The 21,466-nt window shown below is 44.4% G+C and overlaps 1 protein-coding gene across 6 annotated transcripts in view; it reads right to left on the reverse strand.

The window, feature by feature from the left end:
- The window catches only part of MAST4 (microtubule associated serine/threonine kinase family member 4), a 319,996-nt gene extending 308,187 nt beyond the window's left edge, over positions 1–11,809 (reverse strand). For all 6 annotated transcript variants that reach the window (XM_052776790.1, XM_052776788.1, XM_052776787.1 and 3 more), the window contains exon 1: positions 11,534–11,809. In XM_052776790.1, the coding sequence (XP_052632750.1) occupies positions 11,534–11,794 (261 nt within the window). In that variant the 5' untranslated portion in view covers positions 11,795–11,809. The remainder of the gene's footprint in view (positions 1–11,533) is intronic.
- Between the last annotated feature and the right edge of the window lie 9,657 nt (positions 11,810–21,466).

The raw sequence follows: 21,466 nt of genomic DNA on the forward strand, positions 1-21,466 counted from the left end.
AAGACACCAGGGCGGATATAGCTGTAAGGCTATTCCTCTGTTGCGCACAAGGTACAATGCCACAGTTCCTGGCATAGCTGCTCTCTTGGGTAGCATGCAGGTGAGGTAATGCAGGGCTGTAACAGCAGAGCTTGTGCCTCCCAGCTGTTTGAGTCATTACCAACATACCAAAGTTCAGATGTACTTTTCCTCACTCGCAGACAAGCTTACACCTAAAGTGCCTGATAGTGTGGCTTTTAAGTTTTTATGCATTTTTAACATACTTCTTCCTTCATTTTGTGTCTAATGGCCCTGATAACACAATGCAAAGAGTAACATACTTAGAAGCATAAAGGTTATTGAACACTATGTTCAGAAGATTTTCCCCTAGTACACCTCATCATACCTTAACTGAACCTCTCCCCTCCTCCTCCTTTCACACCCTTAGCCTACCTGTAACTCTCCTACTTTAACTGTAGGACCACTGCTGTCTGAATGTAAGTAATCCTTAAAGTTTCAGCCACTAGTTATTACCTCTGATGAGAATTTAAAACTAAGCATGCTGAGTTTGGATAGAAGCAAACCAAGGGAGACCACAAAAACAGCTGCCAGGAGGGAAGATAATAGCATAGAGTGATAGCACTGTAAACCACTATTAATATTCTTTAACTCACGTCTTCTTTCTGAGAAGACCAGATGCCATGCAACTACCTTAACGCATACTCAGTGTGAACATATATACGGTCTCTCAGCAGAATTCAGTGCAACCCTGAGCCCACGCTATAATTTCAATACACTGTCTGTGGTTCAGCAAACTCAAGAACTCAATGAAACTCAAGAAAGTCAATGACTGTCACCACTCTGCAATGACCAGTAAGTGATATGCCCAAGTTTACCACCTTGCTGTTTCAGCTAATCAGTCTGTAATGTAGACCCACATTTTCTAAAAGTATGTGCAGCCAACCCAATATGCAGTACTCTGCTGTGGAGCTGCACCAAGGAAATCAATGGATTTAACTTTGGAACATATCCTCCAGTAGTGTAATGTGTTAACATCACCAGTATTTGAACAAACAGGAAGGGGAAGGAACCACTAATAACAGGTTAAAACACAGCCAGAAGGTTTACTTTAGCCCATCTACTTACCAAAACTATAAAGACCCAGTTGAGCTGAAGGATTTCCCTGTGACATTTTGTAAACCATCTATTCTGATAGCTAGCTCAGAACAAAATATATCAGGCACAATTCGCCCTGCCCTTCCCTGTCATGTACTATGCACAAAACCTGAAACACAGCATGAAAGACATCTGAGACATTTTTGTTATATGGCCTGAATAACAGCTTTACAATGAAAGCATCCACTGAGCCATAGCTACAGCATTATTACATTCTAGTAAAAGTTTCCTGAGGTAACAATGAAAATCAAATTAGCATTTTAGTGCAGTAGTTCATCTGCTTCATTCATGCACAGCTCTCTTCCTCAGGAAGAGAATGGGATCATTAATAGTCCAGGTGCAATTAACTATATAGTCCTACTAGCATGGCAGCATGGCCTCACAAAGGAATTTTGTCACTCCGTATATAAGCACTACTCTCTAGGAATTAAAATTAAATAAATAAAAATAAAAAGGATATACTGAGATATACATAGTTGTTACAACAAAACACTGCAAAATGTGTCTAACAGACAAGTTTCTCTGCCAGGCAACAGGGAATTTATCTTTCTTGGCTACATAGGTTGCCATCCTATAATCAGTTATTTTCATCCACACATAATTTAGGAAGAGGTGTTTGTAGCTTGCATATGGCTTCTTTCCTTTTTTGCTTCTCTTGGAAGTCACTTCCAGAGCTGTTTGATCAGAAAAGCAAAAAAAAATTCCCTCTTTTTCTGGTTCAAGACTGTAGGTGATACCAAGAAAGAAAAAAGTATTGCATTCATCCCTGGTTCCCACTTGAAATGTAGAGGCACTCAGTAAAGAAACCTGTGGCAAGGGCTACCAGGCTATTTATACAGCAGAACACTTGAGCTTTAACCCTTGATACACTTGTAACTCATCTCTGAAGGGCACAAATTCATCAACTTGGTTACATTTGTAAAGGAGGGCAAAGTATTCATCCCACTGTTCCCTAGCTGGAGCAGGACAGTCTTTCAGCTGGGAAGTCTGATGAGAGCATCCCTTTCAGCTAGGAAAGAATAAGTAAAACTTTACTTGGCTCAGTAAACCCAAAAGCTAAGACAGGTTCCTGGCCTGATTTCAAAGTGGAGTTTGTTTGCCAGCACTCCCCCACATTTTTCACCTTTTCAGCTAGCTTGTCCTCAAATAGCATGGTGGGTTGACCCTGGCTGGATGCCAGGTGCCCACCAAAGCCGTTCTATCACTTCCCCCTCCTCAGCTGGACAGGGGAGAGAAAATATAACAAAGAGCTTGTGGGTCAAGATAAGGACAGGAGAGATCACTCACCAATTACTATCACAGGCAAAACAGACTCAACTTGGGGAAAATTAACTCAATTTATTACCAATCAACCACAGTAGGGTAATGAGAAATAAAACCAAATCTCAAAACACCTTCCCTCCACCCCTCCCTTCTTCCCAGGCACAACTTCACTCCCGGATTCTCTACCTACCCTCCCCAGAGGCGCAGGGGAATGGGGTTTACGGTCAGTTCATCACACGTTATTTCTGCTGCTTCATCCTCCTCAGGGGCAGGACTCATCACACTCTTCCCCTGCTCCAGTGTGGGGTCCCTCCCACAGGAGACAGTCCTCCATGAACTGCTCCAGCATGGGTCCTTCCCACGGGCTGCAGTTCTTCAGGCACAGACTGCTCCAGTGTGGGTCCCCCACGGGGTCACAAGTCCTGCCAGAAAACCTGCTCCAGTGTGGGCTCCTCTCTCCACAGATCTGCAGGTCCTGCCAGGAGCCTGCTCCAGCGCAGGGGTCCCATGGGGTCACAGCCTCCTTCGGGAACCCACCTGCTCTGGCAGGGTCCTCCATGGGCTGCAGGTGGATATCTGCTCCACCGTGGACCTCCGTGGGCTGCAGGGGGACAGCCTGCCTCACCATGGTCTTCTCCATGGGCTGCATGGGCGGGTCCGTCTTAGAGCCAGCTGGTATTGGCTCTCTCGAACACAGGGGAAGCTTCCAGCAGCTTCTTTCAGAAGCCACCCCTGTAACCCCCCCCCCGCTACCAACACCTTGCCACACAAAGCCAATACAAGTAGCTGCACCTTTTTTCCTTTCCCCTCTATCATTGCACAAAGGGCTACCAGCATTTCATGATTTTAAGCACAAGTCTCTCATCAGTCATATATATTAAAACTCAATACCACCCAACTATTAAAACCATGTTTCAAAAAGAATTTTAAACTCCACAGCTGCAAGAGAAGAGCTGAAAAAACACAAATCTGAAGGCTGAAGCAACAAATGATAAAAATTTGGGGGGTGGGACTGCGAAGTATTTGAAGCCCACACCACTGTTTTTAAAGGGGCTTAGCAATAGCATGGACAGTACTGCTTGTGATACCATTAACACTGAGAAGCTCCCAAGACAAGCTAGAATGCCACTGTGCTTGGTACCGTACAAAACAAACAAACAAACAAAAGACAAAACAAAAAACCCAAAAATATTTGTTCTTCATCCTTTTCTTTCACTTGTCAAGCTGTTAAAAAGACTGGTGTTTCTCTTGAGGCAGGCCCTGAACAGGTCATTTCCCAATCCAGCAGCAGAACAGGCAGAACCTGCCTCACTGAAGTTCTTAGTAACAGGCATCTGCTTCACCATCTTGGGCATGAGAGAAAGCCTTCAGCCTGGTGTCAGAGCAATTCTGCCTAAAGAAGCTTTAACAGAAAACTTTAAGGACTTTGTTCACATCAATTTTCTGAGATTCATCACACCCCTTTTCGTAAGTCCCCAAATTCTGCATTTTAGGTTTTTGCCTCTAAAATAAGGGCAAGTATCTTCTTCTCATGCCTTGTACAGAAGAGCATTACTGGTTAATGTTTGCCAGCTCCAGGTAACCCACATAGCAAGATCAGAAACCAAGTAATTGATATGTATTAATGCTTCAACATGGCAGTCTTTGAGATCACAGTTGTGCTTTGGGTGTAGGGGGACAGAGTGCATAATATGCAACAAAACCAAGAGGAAAGTTACCCAATTACATGGATTGTTGCAGTAACAGGCTGTCTGGCTGCTCAGCTTGCTAGCTCGAGGATCTTCTCACTTGCACTGCACTTGACAGTGCTCATATTTTATGCCTCTAGACTTAAGACTCTTTTATCCCTTTGTGTAAACTCAACTTTACATAAGCTGTTACTGCTAGCAGAGCAGCCCCATCATATGGAGCTTCCTCATAGTACAGGAGTAGCACCACATTGTTACTTTACTGACATTCAGTTCAAACCAGCTTACATCTAGCCAAAATGCTGTCAAAGGCAGCAGACTATGCTGGACTTAGGCCGTCCTCCTTCTACAGAGCTGCAGCTTTTCAGAAAAGATGTTTCTCTACATTTGATTACACAGTTGAACATACAGATACTAAGGGATCCTGAAGATTAGCTTCAGGACTATGTCCTCCTGCCTGTAAAATTTAAAGCGTGCAAAAGGCCCACTCAAACAATTTTGCAAATGCATTCAAATTTTGGTTTTAAGATTAATTATGAGGTCTTCACCCACCTCCTTCCAGGAGGACTTTAAGTAGCTAAATAGTTCTGGGACATGAAAACAGATACGCAACTCAGTGTATGAACCTGCTTCTTCAGCTTTCACTTACTCCAAGTGAGAAGGGAGATGCTCTACTTACAGGCTTATTTATACCCACCAAACATCTTGAAAAGAAGCTCCAGAGAGCTGCAAACATTACTATTGTACAGATAATCTAAAACCTCAAGCAACAGCACACAGCTGTATTAGATAAAGCCCTCAACCACGTGTGTCTCCTTGTCCCAGGTTATTTCTGAGATAATAAGCGTGCACGTCAAGCATGCACCTTAAAGGCCTATCCTGCACACAGGAAGTTTAAAGTAGGAGACAAACATACATTTTTTCATACTAAAAGCAAATCAAGAAAGTGTTTTTTACATGACTGTTGAGACAGCCCTACACACTTAAAGGGTAAAGTATTTAACTTTATAGGTAATTTATCACAAACATACCTAAAAAGTAAAAGCAGTGCTGTTTCTCTGGCTCATGTGACACAAGAACAGTTTTGTGGCTGCTCTAGGCTAGATGAGTGTTTATTTAATCCCACTGCAATCATTTTAATCCTGAGAAGTATACATTTTATGACTGCATTACTATTCCTTAGGATGGTCTAAGGATCACACTCCAGCAATTAGGCAATTCATCTTTAGGTAGCTGTAACATTCAGGGTGTACTACAACAGGGAATGATTCATCACTGTCAGAGACAAAAAAGTCTGAAACAATTAAAAGAAAAATCTGTGCTATCTCCCACATGGTCTAAGCATGTCCCACAGTTAGTACTTCAGCAGGACAAGCAGGAGGGGAAAGAGAAAGGTAACAAAAACACTACTAGTTAGGTCATAGTGACACTTGACAGAACTAACACTATCTCCATTATACATGGATGCACATGTAAACATTGCCATCACTTCACACACTCTTTCCTTACTTTATCCCAAAGCATTTTGATTTCCACCCCTCCCCCAAGTTACACTACAGTTTTGTTGGGGTGAAGATCTGGCTGACAATCTGTAACGCTGGAGATACTGTAGCTCTCTAGTGGACATATGCTTAAGGACAAACGTGTGGAAGAGCAGCTTTTAGAGCAATACTTTCTTTATCACCCTCTTCACCTTGCTATGAGTACTTTCATGACAGAATCTTAGCTTCCCAGTAATTAATTCTCACCATACAGTCCTCCTGAAGCCACAACAGATTGCAACATGAACAGCAAGAAGGCAGATTCAGGAGGAGTTAGCAGCAACAGAAAAAGCTTTTGTACTTCTCACTCCATACAGTAAAGTATCTTTTTTAATACAGGATATACATCAACTAGAGATTAGGAGAAAATGTGCAATAATCAGCTTCAAAGGTCAGTGGACATTTTTCATGAGAAATACTGTCTTTTCATGCTGTTCATCATCCTTTCAGCACGGTATCAACTCTGATAGCCGCTTCAGTGCCAAACAATTTACAAAGCAAGAACTGAAATTATGAGAAAAAAATACTGTATCTTCCCCTTTTTTTTTGTGGGTGGTTTTACTTGAGGGTTTTTTTTAAAACATCTAAAATAATGAAGAGGACTCACTATGGTAATTTGGAACTGGCAGGTTCAGAAGCTTTTGGATCCATTTGAGACCAAGACAGTTGTGCTGTATCACAAAGCAGTATTCTCTCTGAAAGACTACTCATCTTGGTTTGCTGCTCTGCTCTGGTAAGCAATGAGTATTCCCAGTTACTGTGACAAAGTTTGTAGAAAGATAAGCTCTTTCAATAGGTCAGCTGACAGAGGTGGAAAAGAGAGACAACTCTAAGACACACAATTTAACCTTCAGATCCTTGGGATTACTGTTGTAGTTAAAGAATCCATAGCTTGGCTTCATCCTCTTCTTAAGAAACAAGATTAACCCAGGTGAGCTCTCACCTGCCCTGTAAAACACTAAGATTTGGAAGCCACCATCAAAAAAAGCATATCCCATGCTGGACTGAAAGACTGTAAAACATTTTGAATGGGAGAGACTAATGCAGCCAATGACATTTGGCACCATTTGCCTCAATAAACCTCATAAAACATGTTTCCTGTTCACAGCCACTTTTTTTGCCAAAAGGAAGACTACAGTAGAGAAGATAGAAACACAACAGAAAGGAAAATGGGAAAATCCTGGGGTTTTTTGCATTTATCCCTTTCCCCATAATCCTGGTCTGGTATTGACTACCCACAGAATGTAGAAGCAGCCAGATTACAACAGAAAACATGCTGTTGCCCAGCCTTGACTCCTCCCTTTACAGTCTGGAAAACACTCTTTCCAAGAAGAAGAGTTGTAAAGAGAATACAGACTAATCCTTAAAAACTAAACAACGATGCTGTGTCAGGAAAGTGGTGAACTGTCCTCTACGCAGTGTTTGCCTTGAGTGCCCTTCACCATGCAATCCCATCCTGCCTGCTTCTGTCAGCAGCCAGCCACTCACCTCACAAGAGCATAGGCAAATAATCTGCTCCAATTCATTTGAATTTCAGGTGTTTACTATCCACAGCGCTACAATGCACTGATGTTCCAAAGCAAAGTACTTCCCACATGAAGTTAAAGCCATGTTTAATTCTCATGTGTCTAAGATCTCAGAGTAAGATGTCAAAAACACTTCAGTAACTGATGGCCCTAATCTTGTACACTATCATCTGTTCTTGCTTACATGAAATGAGAGTCTGCTTTGCTTTGGGGGGGGGGGTGGCGAATAAGGTGAAGTTTATGGAACAGTAGGATGAAGGAATGATAATAGGAAAAAAAAAAAGTGATGTGCCTTCTCTTCCCACCTTGACAGTCCCCTCCCCATTCACCTCCAAAAATTAACTCTTTCAGATGTGATACTCTGAAGATGAGTTATCAAGTTTTCAGTTCTACTCTTTTTGATAGAGTAGAAATGTTCACATCATTCTCAGAAAAAGACATAAAACTCATAATGGACCACAAACCATAAAAGAGCAGCCTGGGCTATGTAAACAGTAACACCACCTGAGAGACCTCTGAAATAATCCTTCTGTTCTAGTGTATTGGCTTTGTGTGGCAAGGTTTTGGTAGCGGGGGGGTGGGGGGGGTTACAGGGGTGGCTTCTGTAAGAAGCTGCTGGAAGCTTCCCCTGTGTTCGAGAGAGCCCATACCAGCCGGCTCTAAGACGGACCCGCCGCCAGCCAAAGCCAAGCCAATCAGCAATAGTGGTAACGCCTCTGTGATAACATTTTTAAGAAGGAAAAAAAAGTTGGGACAGATGGAAACGGCAGCCGGAGAGAGGAGTGAGAACATGTAAGAGAAACAACCCTGCAGACACCAAGGTCGGTGAAGAAGGAGGGGGAGGAGATGCTCCAGGTGCCAGAGCAGAGATTCCCCTGCAGCCCATGGAGAAGACCATGGTGAGGCAGGTTGTCCCCCTGCAGCCTACGGAGGTCCCCATGCCAGAGCAGGTGGGTTCCCAAAGGAGGCTGTGACCCCATGGGAACCCTGCGCTGGAGCAGGCTCCTGGCAGGACCTGCAGATTTGTGGAGAGAGGAGCCCACACTGGAGCAGGTTTTCTGGCAGGACTTGCAGATCTGTGGAGAGAGGAGCCCACACTGGAGCAGTCTGTGCCTGAAGGACTGCATGCCGTGGAAAGGACCCATGCTGGAGCAGTTCGTGAAGAACTGCAGCCCGTGGGAAGGACCCATGCTGGAGCAGTTCATGGAGGACTGTCTCCTGTGGGAGGAACCCCAGCTGGAGCAGGGGAAGAGTGTGATGAGTCCTCCCCCTGAAGAGGATGAAGCGGCAGAAAATAACGTGTGATGAACTGACCGTAAACCCCATTCCCTGTCCCCCTGTGCCGCTGGGGGGCCTTGGTAGAGAATCCGGGAGTGAAGTTGTGCCTGGGAAGAAGGGAGGGGTGGAGGGAAGGTGTTCTGAGATTTGGTTTTATTTCTCATTACCCTACTGTGGTTGACTGGTAATAAATTGAGTTAATTTTCCCCAAGTTGAGTCTGTTTTGCCTGTGATAGTAATTGGTGAGTGATCTCTCCTGTCCTTATCTTGACCCACAAGCTCTTTGTTATATTTTCTCTCCCCTGTCCAGCTGAGGAGGGGGAAGTGATAGAACGGCTTTGGTGGGCACCTGGCATCCAGCCAGGGTCAACCCACCACATCTAGTCAGCTCTGGCAAGGCCTAAATTTGAGTACGGCATCCTGGTTTTTGATGTCATGCTTCAAGACAGATGTGACCAGCTGGAAAGAGTCCACAAGACAGCAATGAGAATGATCAGATGTCTGGAAACACAGTCTATAAGGGAAAGCCTTATAGAATTGATTAAAGCCACTGCTGTTGTTTACTCTAAAGAAGAGGTCCAGGAGGAGACAAGATCAGAGCTGTCAAGTATGTCATATACAATGTCACGGAAGAATAAATACTTCTGCTGGACTACCACATAAAGTAGTAACACATACGGGAAAATATGCATGTTTTATAATTACCCATTCATAGATTTAGTTTGAAAATATTTTTTATGTCATGGCTTTGAAGAATTTACTGACAACTAAAGTAGCAGCAAGAGAGGTATCAGGACAACCTGTTTCACTGCTGTCTAAAGGATACGGAACAGCCATGACAACAGATTCAATTCTGCTATGTTGGCAACAGAAACAAGGACAGGGCAAGAGGAGAAATGAAACCTGGAAGAGCAGGATCAAGCACTCGGGATCCCTAAAACCAAAAGAACTCAGAAACAGAACACTGCAGAGAACATCAAAATTTTCATTATTTGACAGTAATTAGATGGGATGTCAATGTGAAAATGATATCTTCAAGCACTTCTCTCAATGTTACACTTTTGGCAGGTAGCAAGTAAAGAAAGCCTGAAATCATCTGTACATTCATCTCGGACCTTAGTCTTCCCTTTTTTCGCTACCCGTGAAGGTTTCAGTGTGCAAGTAACATAGATGCTCTCTCAGTTTTAAATTAACATGCATTCATTTATGTCTGCACTCTAATGCATTGTGGTGTCCTTGCACAAAAAAATTATGATTATACAGGTGGATTTGTCAGGTGGCTCTGCAGGCAGGCAGGAATTCAGCTGCAAGCACTAACTACAAGAAAATGGAAGGATGGGCAAAACCAAAGCACAAAACACACAGACAAAAAAGATTGGTTTCAGATACCAAAGGAATCTAGCAGGCGGGAGTAAATGGGAGGGAAGAAGGCTGCATATTCTAAGCAATCTTTCCCACTGCATTAAAATGAGTTTATGCCTCTAGCATTACTAACTGCAGGTGAGGCATCAGATTGCCCATGTAGAATTTCCAAATTCCAATGCATGCAATGTTGACTTCTTTTGGGCTTACCTTCCCTGTACTTTCAACTCAAAAAGTGCCCATAATTCGTCTCCAAAGCACACACAGAAATAACCAGCCTTAACCAGAAGTTAACTGGTCTGCCAATAGCTGTGAGTTCAGCTAACTGAACAGACACCCTTTGTGTATTTCTACACAGTATTTTGCAGGCTTACCAACCAAGCACCAAACCAACTAGACACCACGTAGCTGTGGTAAGCACAGCCTCTGGCCCACATATACAAGACCTGCCAAGAAGCAGGATATATTAATTACCTACCAGTGAGCACCATGCTAACAGCAGCTACAGAGCTCCTACTCAGTTCAGTGAATAAAGCAAGTTCACATCTCTATAAAAAAAAAAATTATGTGGATATATCCACATTCATTCTACTACTATCATAAATGGACTTTGCTGTAAATACATTCCACCCTTTGTTGGGTCATGGAGTCAAAACAGACCAGGAACCTGGTCCAAGGTTGAGTATTCAAAGAAAAAAAAAAGGGGGGGGGAGGGAATAGAGAAAGTTATATTTAGATCCAATTCACCATGCTGTCCTACAGTTCTATCAATTCAACAGAGGAGGCACCAAGGAATGAAGGGGAAAACAGGAGCTATATAAACAGCCATTACTGTGGAGGCAAACATTCCTGGCAACCACAGCTTAACTAGCTGCAAATAACTTCAGCCAGCGCTTCACAGACATTCCTTTAAAAGTGCCAGGGTCTTCAAAAAAAACCTTTGCACATCCAGCCGCATAAAGGCACAGAATAAAGAACCACCACCTATGAGCAAATTTAAAAGTTGACCGCAACAAAAGGCAAGTCAGCCACTCAACTAAGACATACAGGATATTATGCGCAGAGCCGAAGTAAAGCAGCAGCCAGACACAAGAATGTGCTTGGTTTGGGGGTCACGGCAAGAAACACCTTTAAGGAGTGAGAACCATGCAACAAGGTGGGGGGGGGGAATCGGTCTCAGACACAAAAGGGTCACTTTGCTGTAACATAGTGGGGGGTTTGTTTTAAGAGTGCCATTAGAAGGTATTGCAGACAGATCTGGAGGGGAGGGAACAGCATGCATATCCGCGTATCACACTACAGATGTGTCACCCACAGAGCTCCTCCATAATCCACAGCCTCTCGTTAGCTCTCCCAAGAGGATTAGTGTACTTTAGGGGCTTGCCCATCACTTCCGTCTGACGTTGAAGAGTTTGCTTTAGAACAACGCTACCCAAAGGTGACACGCTACAAAAAACAAGGCCTCCTGAAACAAAAAATACCCCCTCCATACAAAAACCCTCAACATCGGCAGCCAGAAGGGGCGAGAGCCGGGGCAGCAGGAACAAGAACGCCCCGGGGTTACCAGGCGAGGTGACGCGAGGGGCTGCACCCTGGCGGGCACGGAGCCGCTCCACGCCGCGGGGGGCACCTCCGCCTCCCGCCCCGGGCGGGGGCTCCCGGCGCGCCCCCGGTGTCTCCGGGCGGGAGAAGCAAGCGCCGCCGCCCCGGCCCCGCGCACCTCCTCATCCCGCTCCTCCAGCGAGGCGTCGTCCTCCGCCCGCCCGCCGGGGTTCGCCCGCTCCTCGCCCGGCCGCCGCCGCCGCCGCCGCCCCGCCGCCGCCGCCGCCGCGCCGCCGGGGGCCGCCGCCAGCCCGCCGCTGCCAGGCTCCCCCTCCTCGGAGAGAGTTTCCGAGCCGGAGGAGGAGGAGCCGGAGCAAGAGGAGCCGACGTGGCCGGCGCCCCGCGGCTGCTCCGGGGCCGCCGAAACTTTCTCAGCCATGGCCGGGGGCTCAGAGCCGCGCCGCCCGCATGCCCCGCCGCCGGTAGCCCCGGTAGCCCCGCTCCCCCCGCCCCGCCCCGCCCCGCCGAGCACAGCGTCGCGGCAGCGGCGGCGATCCCCGGGCCGGGCCGCCTACCGCGCTCCCGGGCGGCGGGTGGTGCCTGCGGGTGGGGCGGGGCCGGGAGGGGCCGGGACGGGACGGGCGGAGCCAATGGCGCGGGGAGGGGGGCGGGCCCGGCGCGGAGCGCCGAGGGAGGGTGGCAGGTAACGGGGCGGGAAGGGGAGGGGAAGGGAAGGGGCTGCCGTCGCGGGGACCCGGCGGCTCCGGTGGCGGAGCGGTGTTAGGGCGGCGCGGGCCGCAGCGGGCTGGGTCCGCCTGCTGGCGAGGGGAGGGTGCGAGGGACGGGGGATCCCTCAGGCTGCCCCTCGCCGCGAGCGGAGGCAGGCGGTCGGGGAGAAGCCGCGACACGCGACACCCCGGGGCTGCCGGTCCCTGTCCCCGGCAGCCCGGTCCCGCCGCCTGCCCCGGTCGAGGGAAGCGGCCGGCGGCAGCCCGCGGTGCGGAGAGGGCGGCGGCGTCTGCCAGAGGCCGCGGGCGGCCGGGGTTGGCGCGGCGGGCGGTGGGCAAGGTGCGCCGCGGCGCGGCGGGGGCGGGGGCAGGGGCAGGGGCAGGGGCATGGCGCGCCCTGCTGCGCTCCGCGGCGCGGCGATGCCGGGGGTTAAGTAGGGGCAGGGGTTTCGCATGACAATAGGGTTTTCTACGCCCCTCTTCCTTCAAAAAGGAGCTATCGGCAGTTTATCGCAGCGGCTGTGCCAGCTTCGAGTCGTGTGCGAAAGGCTACAGACGCCTGGTTATGATCTTGCAGCAAACCGAGTCCCTTCGGGTGTTTGACTTTGAAACGGGCACTGACATTGGGATTTGTGGCCAGGCTTTCAGAGGCGTTGCAACCAAAGCAGATCACAGGAGTTAGGCACCCGAAAGCTTTTGCAAATCCTCCTGGACAACTCCTTCATCTTTAAGGACCTCAATGGCTTTTAAACCTAGTTGCCCTGCCAATTTTTAAAATATTCTTTTAAAGTATTCTCTTGAAATTTTTTTTTTTTTTGTCCTGAGGTGTCAGTAATGATAACATAGGTCCTAATCTAATGTACTGGTATTATATATAAATATGTAACTGTGTACAACAAAGCCTTATTTGCTTATGCCTGTACAGCCCAGGGTCCCCTGGGCTAATCCAATTGTGGAATCAAAACAGATTAAGCGCTTTGGTAATGAATAAAGTCCCACAGTATCACTACAGAGTAGATATCATCTCCATTTCATAGAAAAAGAAATGTGAGCACAGACCAGTTATTGATGTGCTCTAATTAACACAGTACGTAGATAATGAAAGTAGGAACCAGAATGCAAGTCTCCCATTTTTCAGATTTGTAATTTGACCAGTTTATCCAGTATTCCCAGATGGTAAATAGAAAAAAAACTTAATTTTTTTTTAATGTTACAATGACTATATGGATTATCAGATTAACAGTGGAAGTAAAAATAACTACATAACATTCTCCAAAGCGCAGTCCTTCCCTGCTTTGAACGAGCTATTAAAGCTGGATATTAAGTTGTAACAATGCTGATTGATAGTTCTCTGTGGTTTCTTGTCAGTACTTAGATCAGGCCCTTAAAACAGCTAGAAGTTAATTTATTGGGGAAGAGGATTATAATAGTCACTAGGGACAGAATTTGACCCAGAAATTTGCCTATAACAACATCTAATGATAAGGAAACTTGAGGTATATGCAGAAACACAAAAACTAATTTTGGCTAAATGAATTATACACTTATAATACTACTCCAAAGCTAACTATAATAATTTTAACTAATCAGAGGAAAGAGTTCCTCCTCAGTACTCCAGGCTCTGCAGACAAGCTCTTGTATCTCCAAAACCTGGATTTACTCGTAATTCCTGAGTCCATGGATCTTAAAGCCAAACCTCCTCCAGCCAGATTCTGCCTCTAGTTTAGTGTCATTCTCATAGCAGAACAACTGGCTTAATTTCCTACCTGGGAATTCGCAATGTGTAAGAAAATTGCCAGGTGGTGAAAAGCAACACTGCAGATCCTTGTCACTTCCTTTTCTTTCTCTTACTGCCTGAGATGAGACTGGAGAAAATAGAGCTTAGCCAAAGTGCTCCTACACTTCACTTATTATCAGCTGCCAGAACAGTCCCTGTAATCTGGGGGCAGCAAGGCGCATATTACAATAGTCTCTAAACTGCTCTAATTTATGCCATAAATTGAAATCTGAGAAGGCACTCAAGATTTATTATATCACCCCAGAGTTACAGAAGACAAGTGACAGTATTGTTCTGCTCTGCCCTATAGACTGTGCCAGATCACGTGCTCTGCTAACATTATCTTAAACAGAAGAGGAGTGCTATGCTGCCTATAGTTGCTAAAAGGGAGCTGAAGCTAAAAGCAGCAAAGATAGAAGTTTACATTGTTTTCCATCCTGGGAAAATGGCTATTGCTTGCACTTCACTGTCACAAACCAGTGATGTACTTTGTGGCAAAACACTGAATATCTGGCATGACTTGAGAACTTCATTTTGAAAACATTTTTTAAGAAGATGTCCATATTTAATAAGCTTTGAGCACCTCCTGTCAGGCATTGGATTCATTTGGTGGAGAGTAGGGAGAGAACCGTGTAGCTCAGCGTGGTCCAACCTCAGCTACAGCAGGAGCCAGGCTCAGCTTTGGGAACATTCACCCATTCACATGCTTTTTTTCCACCTGTACGTTTACAAGCAGCACTCCCCTGATCTGCTCAGCTTTCCCTTTCTGTCCTCCCCAAGTACACGCAGCAGTCACCCACTCTGCACTGCACAGCCACAGCAGGCTACTCCTACCCCACTGCTGCTCTTTCCCTCTCCAGCCTCCACACCTCAGGCAAGGAAATGTCCCTTTCCTCCCTTTCCTTCCAGTAGGATCATACCTCCTCTCCACGAGTTGTGTTCAGCACTGCACAAATAGAAAGTAAAACACAATCTTTGCATAATTTATAATTAAGGAAAATAGTCCTATGGTTTGGTACAGCTCTTCACTATGTGCACTACTCAGTGCTCTAATGTCAGCTAACTGAAAACAAAATACAAGAAAAGAAATAAAACGCATCTCAAAATTCCCTGATTACATACCTGCTTGTTAATGCTTGGGAAATGCTTACACTCTGTGTGGTCTTGAAGGACTGGAAGAATGACTGGCTAACAGATTTATTGACAAGTTTGGCACAAGGGAAACACTGCAAAAAAGCATGAAGAGATGTAGAAAAATGGTCAGTAAAGCATAGCTATACATGAGACAGCATGAAAAGACCCGTAAGAAGGTAATGATTGGTTTTGTAATTGGCCTTGAAGATAAAGATCAGGGTCTTTACCAAGAAATGATAGCGAGGAATCAAAGGAGCAGATATATGGTAAAAATGACAGGCAAAGAAAGTGAACATTGCAGCAGTGCATTGAATAAACCAGAGAAAAGTCAGAGGGAAAGACTATGCAACTCAAGACAAAATTAAAAGAGGTGGAACAATGGCTTTAGCAGGGCAAACATCTGTCCCATGCTGTAGCTTTAATGGATCAAATGCAAAAAGTCGAGTTTTGCAGTAGCTATTGCATCAGGTTTATGACATTAGTTGTCTTCAAATTATTGCCTTTTCAAATTAGGCAGTGTTCCATCAAATTCTGTTTTATACTGCTTTGAATATTCTTCCCCTTTGATTCTGCATATTTAGGCAAAAGTCCACATCTGCAAGAAGCAGTTTTCAAAACACACTGATAGAGTGGGGTTAGCACCTGAGAAAATCCCTAGACAAGACTGACAGACCTGGCAAATACAAGGCTCTCCAAATAATACAGTTACGCTACTGGCAGCAACAGTGCTCTGCTTCCATTTCTGCATAGTAAATGTTCATTAAGCCTGACCTGGAAGAACCACTTCTTTGGATGAGTAAGTCTCCATGCTTACTCAGTTCTTGCCCTCCCTGTTGAGACTGCCAACAGCATTGCCAATTAGTGCCAATCCTGAACGCAAATTGTAATATGAATAGGCCTTTCAATTTTTAATTCCAGACTTTTGCACTGGTGGTGTATAAATGTTTCATTAGCACACTCCTTTCTGTAAGAGGTGGTTCATTCACTCATATTTCTGCCTTACCTCTGGGAAAAAAAGCCATCTACCTGACGTACTAGCAGAAAACGGGCAAACAGGAACGTGTAGTTTGGAGTGCTTCTCCCAGCTCTAGCAGTAAATTCTGGAATCAGAGTTCTTTTCTTGGGAATCTGGATTTATTGAAAATACATCTTACAGTGCCATGAAGACCACCTTAAATTTTTACCTGATGTGCTTTATCTTTTCATACTTGCTCTCAAGCAATACCCAAGATCAGGAGTTCAAAAGCTTTTATTTGGTGGGGTGCAACCCATTGGTGTCAGTGGCAGGAATGCCCGCTAATGCCAACTGCAGTGGTAGGTTGGAAGTGGGTAGAAAAATGCATAGTGGCAACTCTCATCTCTCGGCTGGGGCAGGCACCACCGAACATACAACATGGTTTAGAGGTCCTTTCTTCTTATCTCTGAGGGTGTCCTTAGACCTTAGGATAAGATGAATTTCCTACTTCAGAGTAAGCAGAACCCACTTCATTCCTTCCCAACAGAATGAATTCTGAGTCTCTTTCTCACCATTAAAGAGCATTTTTTTACAGTGAATGTGAAGCACGATTTACTTTCCATAGCACTTCCAGAGCATGAAGCAAGGGCGTTTCAACATGCTGATTAGCTTCAGATCATCTCAGAAGGCATTAACAGGCTGGTCATATTACATTATAAATCCTAGCAACACTAGGTGTATGCATGAACAGAAATATCCCATTCAAGTCAGTGGAACATGTAATAAACCTGAGAAAACTATAATGTGACCTATTAATTGAATATGTTACCAGTTGTAAGGTGTCTCTGCCAGGGGAGGAAAAACAACTAATGTAGGCCTCCACCTGCTGCAGGTGCTTTTATCAAGTCCAAGCAGTGCCACCATCCTGTCAGGTAGAGATGATGTGATCAGGACTAAACAGCATGATTGCTAAAGACACTTTTCCTGATTACTGGCACTTGAGGAGCTGCATGAACACTTCATGAATTACTGTCAGGAGACCTGCAGAAAATCACACTTAGAGGAAACCTCTGGTAAATGTTTACACTCTGACATTTACATTTCTGATATCTTCAGGGTAAAAACCAAGAATTCTGCCCAAGACTCTTCAGGCCTTTGTATGTCACAGAGCATCCGGAGGTTGTACAGGAAGAGGTGGAAACATAACCCACTGATCCCCTTTTCAGGTCTCCCTCAAGGCATTGCTGTGGGATTATATCACTGTGGCTAAACATCAGGAACCCCTGCCCTCAGTTTCAGGCAGATTCAGGGAGGCTGTGAGGCTGTGTGCTGGCAGGGACAAGTAGAAGTGATACCGTCTTAATTTGGCTTCAGACATGGAAGTGTACTGCCAGCACATGGTGCAGTTTTTGCTGACAGAGGTGCTAGGTTTCTTGATGCATAACCCTTGAGCAAGGAGCCTCCCACAAATTCTCCCTCACCTTCACAACATCTGTGTATCAGGGACATACAGTGATGTGCCGGCAGCAGGGAAGAGCAGTGTGAGCTTGGCACAGGCCTCTTACCAACTGGGATACAATAGGAAGGTTACTCATTCTGAGAGCTCTGGTCCCGAATGCACATTCTGCTTTATGAGGTCTGTTTTTTATAAAAAATTCTAAGTCAGTGTTACAACTCTCATAAATTACGGAGAAACTGTTGCTTCTCACAACACATTTTAACAAAGGTTATCACTGTTCCTTCACAGTGCTGTAATAGGAGAAGAAGGAGATAATAACTTTTCATTTTAAGATGCAGTATCCTAGTGCCCAGCCATGGGCTCTTACAGTTCATGAGGAAGAGATGGTCCAGACTCAAGATGGAAATTGGAGATAACCAACGCTCTGGCTGCAGATAGAGTGGGGAGATGAGAGGAGCTCTGAGACCCTTCCTGCACTGTGGTTATGTAGCCAGCCTCATGGTCTAGCTGAGAGGCGTGGTCAGCTATGAACTGCCAAATATAATCTAGACCTGCGTGGCTGCATCCTGTGGTGTATTCTGGTCACTATTTTTAGCATTCCCAAACCACGTTTTAACCTTCAGCTCAACAGAGAGAAAGTAAACCTAATTTACACCTGCACCCTGACAGATGCTGGATTTTCCAGGCTCCATGGGGCAGTGGACTTACCTGGACAAGCTTAGATGCCCTCAGTTGTCTACGCAGCATCCTTTCCTTAAATGTTAAGGCCCTAGTTGACAGTGTTAGTATGGGCTGCAAAGTTTGTGGAGAGAAATCCTCCCCAGCAAATGTTAGCCAGAGCCTCTTTGAAAAACAACATGAAGATGGGAAGCGAATATGAAATCCAGTGATTACCCTGAATTGTCAAACTCTACAAAACTCCATGGCAACAACTGAGGCAGAAACAGGTTTGAGGCAGCCCACGAGGTTTCTATAAGCTCTGCCTGCCCTTATCCCAGGCCTCACAGTTCCTAAATAGAGCAGGAACAGTGTTTGAGGAAAAGCTGTGATTTTCTCTGAGAAATCAACTATTGTGTGGGAGCTCTAAAATGGTGCCACCGTATGTACACGCTATAGTTTTGTTTGTGCAGACATTCTTGCTCACAGAAAGAGTAAAAGCTAAGTCTCTGTTGTACATGTAAATAGGATTAATATTCTGAGTTTCACTCTGTTCTGCTCTCTCTCCCATTAGTAAGTAGGGTAATCTCCCAAATTCAAAATGTCATGACTCTAAAGCTAGGAAGACGTTACATGCTTAAGGAGATGCATTCAATTTTGAGTGTATATACCTTATGTGTAAAGTAAAAATGACATCTTTTGTGGCCTACTTCCCATTTTTGAAGTAAAATCATATGACATAAGGACTTAGTTTTCTTTATTCTATTGTTCTCATTTTTCATTGACTATATTTGTGTCCTACCATAAATCAAAACTGAGTTCTGTATTTGCGGGTGGAGACTGAATAGGGAGGAAATTCATTGTAACCATCATCCTTGCTATGACACAAGCACTTATGTGAGAGGAAGGTTTCTTAAAGGTGACTGAATTCTCCGTTTACTTTATCTGCACTGGAAGCTTGTTCCTGTCAATAGGGATGCTTGGCCTCCAGATCTTAGATATCTTTGCCCAGGCTTTATGCATGGCATGAGATAAGGGGTAAGTACAAATTCAGTGGATTCTACATCAGAATTTGGTCTTTGTTTCATCTGTGGCCTGATAGACTAATTACATCAATAGTACTATTCTGTGACCATTGGTATACTTCGCTGAAAATATTACCTAAAGCATAAAATTTTCAACTTTTATTCTATGTTGCATTTGTCTGATGGGCAGTTTCGTACTAGGACAGTTAGGTCTAAAAATAAGTATTTTACAGTAGTGTTTTGGGAGCTGAAGTTGACAAATCCATATTCTTAGATTTACATACTGCCAAAATTTCGGTGCTATTTATACCAATAACTGCAAGTTTAAAAGAAAAACTCCACTTAATATGGATGTAGGAAACCCTCAACTTATCCAAACATTGCATGTTTAAAATTCAAACATTTCATTTTTATGTTTCAGATTGGAAATAGTGGTCAACACTTAAAAAAGTAAATGCCTGAAGTCAGATTCTTAAACATGTACAAAGGATCCTTAAAGACCACTTACAAATCTGAAACCAGGTTAATTTTATGTAGGGAGTTAATCTGAGGCAGCTAGCTGTGAAAATAATAGACATTGTTGCTCATCTGGCCAATATAAGTTGTAGAAAAGATTAAGGGCAAGTGCCAGATGGCTTCCTAGCCAAGGAGATCATTCTAGATTCTGGAAATGCACCCAAACTGTCAAATGTATTAAGGAAACAAGTTTTTCTCCCAGGCAAAAATTAGTAAGAGCTTCAAAATGATGATGATGATGATAATAATAACATGTTTTGATAATAAAGTATTTTGAAGTAATGCAGAAGTTTTCTGTATAAATGCAATTTTCTACAGTTGATTTAATAATTCAGCAGTTTTGATATCAACAGCACAGAGCAAATTTGCACCTTCTCAATAAATTATTCTCTCTTTCCCAAGCAACTCTCTCTAAATATTGGGTTTTGTGCTCCAAATTATCTTTGCATATGTGACATTTCATCTTTCTAGCCTGTTTATGGCAACAATGTAATAAACTTGAAGTGCTTAAGCAAACTTGTCTTAATTTATTAAGTGTAGAGAGATTATGCTTCTCCAGTGATAGGTTTTCTCTGTTGTAACTAATGAGTATGATAGGGTATGCAGTGTTTCCTAGACCTCAGAGATACGGTAAAAATATTCAGACTGAAAAATATAATCATACACATTAATAGAAAAGCTGCCTGTATGAATCACTGTCCCAGCCAAAGCTTTGCCAACACAAACAATTTAAGAAGTGTATCAAAATTAGGGACATGTATTGAAAGAATGATCCACTTTTCATACCAGGCTGAAATGTGGTAGCGGTGTAGTGCAACGCTTTCAGTATCACAAGAGTCTGTCTTGGGCTGCTTATAATTATGCAAAATTGCTCTCATTCAAGCTGAAGTTTTCTATGATGAGAATTTAGTTGAGGTTGTGATCAACCACATGTTTTCTCTGTTGTTATTGATGTGGCCATTTTATTTTACCTTTTTTTTTTTTCCCATTTGTGGAATTTTCAACCAAAACAATTCAGCCATTTCCAAGAATACATTAGAGGAAATACACTGTCTAATCACTATAAAATTCTCACAGCTATTCAAAACAAAGGTCCTGTGCTTTTATGTTTTAGAACCAGAACCAAAATTTGGTGGGAGGATCACCTTGCTGTCAGGGATGTGATTTTACCATCCTTATGAGAATCTAGCCTAATCTGATGATGGACCTATCTTAGTGCGTATAGGACCAGTAGAAACATCTTTGTGTATAACAGATAAATCACCCAAATTTTGTCTGAAATGAGCCTGATATTCACCCATTTATGAGAGTCATAAAGCCTGAAAGGGGCTTTTAATGACACCACTTTTCAAAATGCTGAAAATTGTTGTGGGTTGTCTTCCCTGTGCTTTCATAGCCTTTCCTACTGAATCCATGTAGCAAAGGGCATGAAGATCCAGAATGGAGGGAAGTGAAAGGAGCAGGAGCACAGGAAGAATGGAGATTAGACACCAGAGACAGGAAGGAGAAGAGCAGAAGGTGGGTCAGAGCAAGCATGTGGAAGCGTGGCAGGTGCAATGAGTATGTGCCAAAACTGTTGGAAAGAAGGAAGAGCAGGATCTCAGGGAAGAAGAAAAAGAACGGGGCCAAAAATGCTACAGGCCATAGGAGACAGGGACAGGAGAGTCGAGACCCCCTTGGGCATAACCTGCACTGGCACCTGCGGGCTATCCCAAAATCTCACACCCTCCGTTCATGCTTCTTGTCAAACAGCTGGGGTGAAACCTTACAACTGGGTTGAGACCGAACAGCTGTAGCGAATCCTTTGCATAAGGAGTGCATTTGTTCCATCCTGGTGGTTCATTCGCATAAGAGGTAACA

Source organism: Harpia harpyja, chromosome Z (genome assembly GCF_026419915.1).
Source record: "Harpia harpyja isolate bHarHar1 chromosome Z, bHarHar1 primary haplotype, whole genome shotgun sequence".
Taxonomy (NCBI): domain Eukaryota; kingdom Metazoa; phylum Chordata; class Aves; order Accipitriformes; family Accipitridae; genus Harpia; species Harpia harpyja.